Consider the following 8,212-nt stretch of genomic DNA (forward strand, 5'->3'; position numbering starts at 1 on the left):
TCACCTGCAGCTTGCTCCCCAGAGTGGTCACCCTGAAACTGACCAAGGTAAAACCTTTTGTCTCAGACCTTTCCTCCATTCCCTCTCAGTTATTCACTGATTTCTTCCATGGTCTGTTTGGATCCTTCTGCAGTGGACTCTGGGCTCAGTGTAGTGATCAGTTATGATTAAGTCCCAGACGGTCCTGTGGTGTTTAGTGACCAGAGGATCATAGTGGGCTCCAGGAGAGATGCTTTGGGTTGAGGCCGGGCGGTCAGGAGGGGCTGGGCCTCAGGAGAGCTGTGAACCGTGCTGCAGGGCGTGGGGTGGGTGTGTCAGCAGAGTCACTGATCAGGGACATCTGGGAGCAGAGGGGTGGGGACATGATCATCCCAGCAGCAGCGGAGGAGCCAGTCTCCTCCCCACTATCCTGCCTCTTTAGCTTTCCTGGTAGTGGATGAATTTCTGTGTCCCTTTTTCTTCTTTCTCTCCCTCCACCCCCAAACGGTTTGCCCCCAGGAAGAGGAGCGGAGATTGGACTGTATCCTGTGTCAGCTGCCTTTTGTTTTAGCTCTGTGATCACAGTGGCTTATGAAGAGGAGGGAATGGGTGGGCAGCCAGGCTGGGAGGGATGCACTGGGCTGGGCCCCAGGTAGACAAGAGGTGCTTCTGCCCGGCAGCCCTTGTGTGTCTTGGGGCATAAGGCCCCAGCCATCTCCAGGGGTGCTGACCTCTGACCTCTTCTAAAAAGAGCAGCGGTGGAATTAGGCTCCTTACCAGGGCGTCCCCACGTCTGGATGGATGTGTAGGTGTTCCTTGGATGGTTCTCTGCCTGGACCTTTTCACAGGACTAGTGAGTGCTCTGTGGTAAGGCGTCCTGGTGGTGCAGTGGGTTAACTCACTTGGCTGCTGACTGAAAGGTTGGAGGTTTGTGTCCGTCTGGAGGGCCCCGCAGGAGGCCTGGTGATGTGCTTCTGAGAAAGCTTTTAGAGCGTGAGTCTCACCCACGTTGGGGAACCATGAGTTGGGATAGAGTGCGTACTGTCAACTGGAAGTAGGTGTTGTCGAGGCTCGGGGCTGTGTTTGTTCTTTTAGGGGGTGAGCAGTGGGTCTCCTTGTGGCTGGAGGTCAATCAACATCGGTGACCTCTCTTGGTGCAGCGCCTGGCAGGACTGGTCTACAAGGACACAGTCTATAACAGGGCAGGGTCTCCCAGTCAGCAAGTCCCTGCCCGCCCTGCGGACTTGATTTGAAGGTGACACTGCAGCAGGGTTCAATTTAATGACCACAGTCATTAGAGACAGATTAAAGGCAGATGCTAGCGGCGACCACATTGACCTCTGACACCACACCCACCTGCCCCCCCTTCCTCTCTACCCTCAGCTGCGGCGGAGTCCCATCAAGAAGGTCCGGAAGTCGCTGGCTCTTGACATCGTGGATGAGGACACGAAGCTGATGATGTGCTCAGTCCCCAAGGTCGTGTCGTTGGTAAGAGGGTCTGAGGGAAGCCATCTTTCTGCTCTTTCTACCCTTCTACTCTTATCCCTGACCCAACAGAACTTCAGGGGCTGCTCTTCTTGAGGAGTGTGGTGTCTCCCTGGAAGCCGCCTCTCTGCCTTGGAAGGAAGGACCCTACACATAGAGTGGCCAGGCAGTCTTGAACTGGGCTTCAGGAGGCCTGGACTCAGCACACAGGGATCAAATCTGTGGAAAGAGACAATTGAGAAACTTGTTATTTACCATCTGAAAAAGGCTAGGCACCCACCCGCTGGACCAGTTGCTTATATGCAAGCTGATGTTGAAGACAATTGAAACAAGTCTGCAGGAGCCGTGTGTGACTCTTGGTGATCCTACTGGAACCCGAGACCACTTCTAGAGCAGATCTGACACACTGAATGCTAATGACCGAAGACCAGACGAGTTGTGGCGTTGCTTAGGGCACGGAAAAGAAATATTTAAAAGTAGAAAAGCTGTGGCAAATAGGCAGGAGCACTTGAACACTGAGCCAGAGTGTTTATTCAGAGGATTAAGTGCAGAGCAGAGCAATGCAGCTGGTAAAGCTTGGGGAGGCACTTGGTGCAGCTGCCCTGCCTGGGCTATGCTGGCCGGCTCTGTTCTAACAGCTCATGAATGTTTGTTTCTCTGAGCAGAAACTAGAGAGCACCTCTACCTCACCTGAGGAACCAGCATTTATGGAGCGTTAAGATGGGCCAAGCTCTGTCACAGGCACTTTACAGATAGTAGTAAATGAACTCCCCTTTTGAGAGAGGAAGTTGTCTGCCCTCCTTGAGATCTCAGCAGTTAGCCATGAGGTGGTGATACTGGAATTTGAGCTCATGGGTTTCCTCCTTCACATTAAGTGGTCCTGGCCTTCTACAGAATGGTGAGCATTTGCTTTGGGTTTTCGTTCCAGCCAACCAATGCCCCATCCAGCTCTTCTGGCCTCACGCTGTCAGATATTAAGGAGGACAACAGCCTCCTCAATAAGGGCTTCCTGCAGGCCAAGCCCGAGAAGTCGTCGGGACCAGCCCAGAAGACCAGGAACCGCTTCCCACCACCTGCTCCCGTGAGTGCGGCTATGAATGTGGCATTGCCCTTGGGACTTGCTATGCTGACTTTCCTACCTCAGGCCCTTTGCACATGCTCCTTCTTCTGCCTGAATGTTCTACTTTCCTATGGCTCTCCTTGATTTGTGCTCAAGGTCACTTCTAGAACTCAGTATGTTGAGGCTTCCTCTGGTCTTAGGTTTCTCTAGTGTCCAAATCATTTTATCTCCCGAGTTTGCTTATCAGCTTACCTGTGGTGGAGGGCTGGGCTTCCCCAGGCTCTTCTCATTTTGGGTCTGCATAGATAGGCCCCCATTGCTCTAGTCCAGCCAGCATTGCCATGGCTCCTCCTTAATTGCAAGCTAATCATGTCCCCTGAGCCAGCTTCCTTGGGTCACAATGAGGAAGCAGGCCAGGGAGAGTAAATGTATGACCTGGGCCACTGAGGAGGGTGGGTGGACATACACAGACCTCTAGCTGGTAGCGGGGAGAGGGGGACCTCTCAGGAGCACATTCTTTCTGCCTGGTGGCCAGAGTCTTTTCTGCTTCTAGATGACCAAGGCCTGGAAGATTGTGGCCTGTGGGGGGACAAGGGACCAGCTCTTCATGCAGGAGAAAGCGCGGCAGCTCCTGGGTCGTCTGAAGCCCAGCCACACGTCACGGACGCTCATCTTGTCCTAAGGAACTTGAACAGTCACAAACTCTCATGTTTACAGGGGGGCGGGGGTTATAAAACCAAGAACATACTCAGGTGACTTGGGCGGGGCGGGCACCACCTCATCTGCCTGCAATGAGCCTGCAGCCACTGCCCTTCCCCAGACTGCTCACCTGCAGCTCTGGGCCGCCCTGGTGCTAACAGAACAAAGCCCACCTGGTGGGCCTGCACAGCAGCCTCTTCCGACACCCTGAGTACCCTTAGCTTCTCCGCCCTAGTGAGGGTTCCTGCTGAGGACAGCTCCTCCCCTCCAGCCCTAAAAGAGTGAAACTACCGTTTTCCTCATCTTGCTTCAGACTCCATCTTTCTCCAAGGCCCTGCTCTTTCTAGTGACTGTTCCCAGGGCCCTCTGGGTTATGGGGACTGGGGTCCTTGTCCTCACTGTGCAGCCTTGTCTGCAGAGCCCAGGTCAGAGACTCTGGAACCCTCCCCTCACGAGGGGCCAGTGAGCTGGGCCTTGTGCTCCCATCCTAAGAAGCAGTTTCTGTGCAGCCAGTGGGTATTGCTTCAAAACTGAGAATAATGGACCAAGGAGTGGGGATTGGTATAATAAGAATAAAGACAAACCTGAACACCGAGTCTGACTTCTACCAGCTCCCCATCGCCAGCATCCATAGTACAAAACTAACACCAACAAGGTCAGAACATGGTCTCCCACCCTCTACCCACTCACCAGCCGAGATAAAAATTCAGCTCACACAGACTTCACAGAACCATACCCAAGATTGTGGAGGTTTTTAGGGACGTTAACAGACTCTAAAGGAGCCCTGGTGGCTGAGTAGTAAGGAGTTGCACTATTCAAGCCTTAAGCTTGAAGTTCAAATCCATCAGCTGCTCTGTGGGAGAACGATGGGTAATCTGTGCAATTTACTGACTGAAAACCAGCTAGAGGGTCAGCCTTAAATTGGTTTCGATTCAAGGGTACACAGCAATAGGCTGTAATTCAGAATAGCAAAAAGCAACAGTACACATCAGCCTAGACAACATTAACAAGCTGTAAAGGTTGCTTGTAACACAGTGACCAATCCCCCAGGGCTCCAGCAAGTCGGGGTGAAGGCCTCTGGCTCTGGTTCCGTGGAGCAGTAGTTCCAAGTCAATACATCTAAATAAATTAGCAGTAGTCCCGAATCAAACTGATAGCCCTCTTGCTCAGACCCGACAACTACCTGTCAGACTCTGTCAGACTCGGACAACAGCTTCATTAACAGGGTATCACATCTTGTTTCCACCTCAGTCCATAAAATACATTAACTCCCCACACAGCTACTCCAGCAAGCGTGGACCAAGTCCACGAATCCACACAGGTCTCATGTGGTGGTGAGCTTCGCAGCTCAGTGGACTCTGTCAATCGATTGTGGGTTGTGCATGACGAAGGTGGCTCACACGACTGTTGACAATGTAAGTGAAAGGTTTCGGATCAAAGCCAAGAACCACGCTGAAGTAGAGACATTTCTCAGTTTACTGCACGCCTGGCTACTCAGCAAGGGGAGTAGCCCTGGGGGTTGGACTCAGGGGGTTCATATGGGGTCCTTGCAGTGGCTCATTGGGGCATAAAATTTCTGGTCTTGGGAAACTGATTCTGGGGAATGTCCTGACAGGATTTTCTGAGTTCTGGTTTTGGAAGAGATCCTGACCCAGGATTTTTGAGTTGAGCTTCAACCTCCATTTTGATTTTTAGCCTAACAGTAAGTGGGCCAAGGCGCTTGCAGGGCAGGCAGAGTTGAAGCAGCTGGACCTGATTAAAGATGATTAGTGGTCTAGGGAAATCAAATGATTAAATCAAAGCCACAGACTACACCACTTGAGGTGACAAGGGGGTATTTGGCCCTTGCCATGGATCAACGACCTGGCCTTGTACAAGCCACCACAGAGTGGTCATCACGTCTAAGTACCTACCTCACACTAACAGACTGCGCCACTGGAGCTCCAGGTCATCAGGATAGGACCCTGGAACATTGCAAGGGAAAACAGGACAACATTACCTACACTTCTAGTGAGCTCTTCCCTGTGGTGGTGTCTGTTGGGCCAGGTATTAAATAAGCCCTTGTCGGGTGGGGGATGGGGTTTGTGCTGAGGGTAAAACTAAAACCCCTCAAAACCTGTTCTCCTGGCAGCACGTTCTAGACCAGGCAGAGAGAGTGGAGCACTCCAGGGCTATGTGGGGCTCAAAAGGAAAAGCAGGGAGAGGCCATCATGGAGGGTCCATGTGGGCAGGGTAGAGGGAAGGGGGCTTAGGATGAGGCTTGGTGCGGTCTCTGGACACTGTGGGGACTGGGCAGTGGGCAAGAGCTGTCATAGAAAGGGGGTGCTAGTTGTCACCTGGGTAGTGATAAGGACCCAGCACTTTGGGAGCACCACCCTCTCTACCAAAACACTGAGCAGCCACTGGTATTTTCGAAGAACGTGTAACAGGGTGTTGGGTGCTGGGGTGGAGAACCCAGAACTCAGGAAGGGAACGGGGTGGCAGGGCTGAGCCAGCCCCTGAGACGGTGGAGGCCAAGAAGTAGGCCAAGTCCATTTGGATGGCAGCTGGACAGGGCTGCTGTGGGTCAGGAGCCATGTAAGGGCGAGCACATGGTCCAGGGAGGCGCCTCCAAGAACCTGGGCTCCCTGTTCTCCAGGCCCGGGCAGCCACGTCACTTGTTCTGACCAATGAGGGGCCTTGCTCTGACCAATGAGGGGGGGGCCTTGCTCTGACCAATGAGGAGCCTTGCTCCTTGCTCTGACCAATGAGGGGCCTTGCTCTGACAAATGCGGTCTGCACAGCTGTCACTGCGCAAAGGCTCCTGGGAGGGTTCCCCGAGGCCGAGGAACCCAGAGAGCCGCAGCCAAGTGACCAGTCGCTGAGGGTCTCCTGCCCATACTGGACCCATGGACCATAACCACTGTGTTTTGAGACTCAGTAAGTTTTGGAGTGCTCTGTTAAATGGCTAAACTGAAAACCTCATTGTCGTGGAGTCGGAACCTACTCCATTGCTTTTCTAAGAGTAAATTGCAGGAGAGGAGATTGCCCATCTTTCTCCCATGGAGCCTCTTAGTGGATTCGAACCGCCAGAGGCGTGGCCTTTGGGTCGATGGGTAAGTGCCTTTGGAAGGCTTATTGGAACCCGCTCAGATGCTTTGAAGAGACCTGGCAGTAAGCTTCCGAAAGGTCCCAGCCGTGACAGCCCAGTAGAGCAGCTCTATTTCATACTCTTAGGGACATTGTGAAGTGGAATTGACTTAAAGCGATGAGTATGGGTTGTTTTTAATTTTTTTTTTTGTGTATGTGCTGTTAAATTGAAACTGACTGGTACAGGAGGTGGTTGTCCCTTCTTCTCCAGTAGAGCATCTGGTGGATTTGAACTTTGTACCTCTGGGATTGCAGCGCAGCTTCTTGCCACTAGGCCACCAGAGCTTGAGTCTGGTTTTTTGTTAGGCAGCCATTTGATTCAGGTGCTGGTGTGCGGATCGGGACACGTGTGAGTCTGTTTGTGGTCCAAGTGTGGATGGAGGAGCAGGGGTTTGACACTGACGACCTCAAGGAACACTTAACGAAGGAGTGGAGGAATGACACGCTACACTTGAGAAATTAACTGGGAGACAGGAGGAGGGCAGAACTGGGATCCCCGGAGGACGAGGGGTGGGGCAGGGTGAAGGCATTTGGTGAAGCTTTTAGGGAATACATGTTTAGGTTAAAGTATTTGTTGATAATTTTTTTAGAAAAGTGGTACTTATAGGGGAGCTCTGGTGGCCTAGTGGCAAGAAGCTGCACTGCATTCCCAGGGGTGCGAAACCACCAGATGCTCTGCTGGAGAAGGAGGGGCAATCTCCTCCTGTACCAGTCAGATCTGATTTGACAGTATACACACACACAAAATAATAAAATAAAAATTAAAAAAAGATATATTTATCCACATTTTTAAAATACCACTGCTTTAAGAGGGTTATTTTAAAAAAAAATTTGCAATGTTTTTTATTTAAGTTGTTGGACATATACTCAGCAGAACATTTTCTACACAATTTGCTCATGTACGGCAGTGGTGTTGATGACAGCCTTAAATGTGTGCAGCCATGCTCAACCTCCCCTTAATCGTTCTTCCTCTAGTATCTAAGATGATTTTAACACATGGTTTTAATGATCAAAACTTTACATGCTCATTACATTCACTCGATAGATCAAACCCAAAACTAGGTGCTGCTGACTTGATTCCAACTCAGAGCCACCCTCTAGACCAGAGAGAACTGCCCTGCAAAATGCCTAAGGCTGTCGGACCAACGGAAGCAGACTGTCACATCATTCCACTTCAGAGGGTTGGTGGGTTCGAACCTCTAACCTTTGGTCAGAGGGCTTAGCTACTGTGCTACCAGGGTTCCTTTTCAAATGATGTAAAAATTCTGGAAAACAAATGTTTTGTCATTAAGTCTTTTGTGACCATGAGGACCCATGATCTAGTTTCTGATGCTATAAATCTTTATGAGAGGCAGCAGCCCATCAGTCTCCTGAGGCGGATTTGAACTGATGACCTTTTGATTAGCAGTCTGACACCAGATGCTCTAAGACCCCAAGTCTGCTTTTCAAATGATTCAAAGGTTTCTGTATTAAAGTGGAGACATTTCCTCTTATTGGCCAACCTTATACTCCTGTGAGGTAACCGCTGCTAACGGTTTAATTAGCACTTCTCAAATGCTAGGAAAATGGATCCCGTGGGTGAGGATTCTGTTTAAATGCAGGCTTCCAGGGCTGAGCAGGTCCCAATATGCTGCATGTTCAACAAGCTTCTAGTTGATGTTGATTTGCGACTGCGTTTTGAACATTGTGCATTGTACACTGGTGTTTTTATTTACGCAGTGAAAGGTTAAGTCCTGGTGGCATAATGGTTTAATGATCAGCTGCTAGCACAAAGGTTGGCTTTTTTTTTATTATTATTATTAAATTTTATTAGTTTCAATGAACATTCACAGGGATTCTGGGCTTTCACTCCTTCATTGC

At 50.7% G+C, this 8,212-nt stretch overlaps 1 protein-coding gene across 2 annotated transcripts in view; it reads left to right on the top strand.

Annotated features, from left to right (window-relative positions):
• The window catches only part of MYBL2 (v-myb avian myeloblastosis viral oncogene homolog-like 2), a 40,498-nt gene extending 37,292 nt beyond the window's left edge, over positions 1-3,206 (top strand). For both annotated transcript variants that reach the window (XM_006881538.1, XM_006881539.1), the window contains 3 exons: positions 1,363-1,467; positions 2,393-2,545; positions 3,078-3,206. In XM_006881538.1, the coding sequence (XP_006881600.1) occupies positions 1,363-1,467; positions 2,393-2,545; positions 3,078-3,206 (387 nt within the window). The remainder of the gene's footprint in view (positions 1-1,362; positions 1,468-2,392; positions 2,546-3,077) is intronic.
• Positions 3,207-8,212: the final 5,006 nt, after the last annotated feature.

Source organism: Elephantulus edwardii, unplaced genomic scaffold, assembly GCF_000299155.1.
Source record: "Elephantulus edwardii isolate Elephantulus edwardi_28Jun2011 unplaced genomic scaffold, EleEdw1.0 scaffold00015, whole genome shotgun sequence".
Classification (NCBI taxonomy): domain Eukaryota; kingdom Metazoa; phylum Chordata; class Mammalia; order Macroscelidea; family Macroscelididae; genus Elephantulus; species Elephantulus edwardii.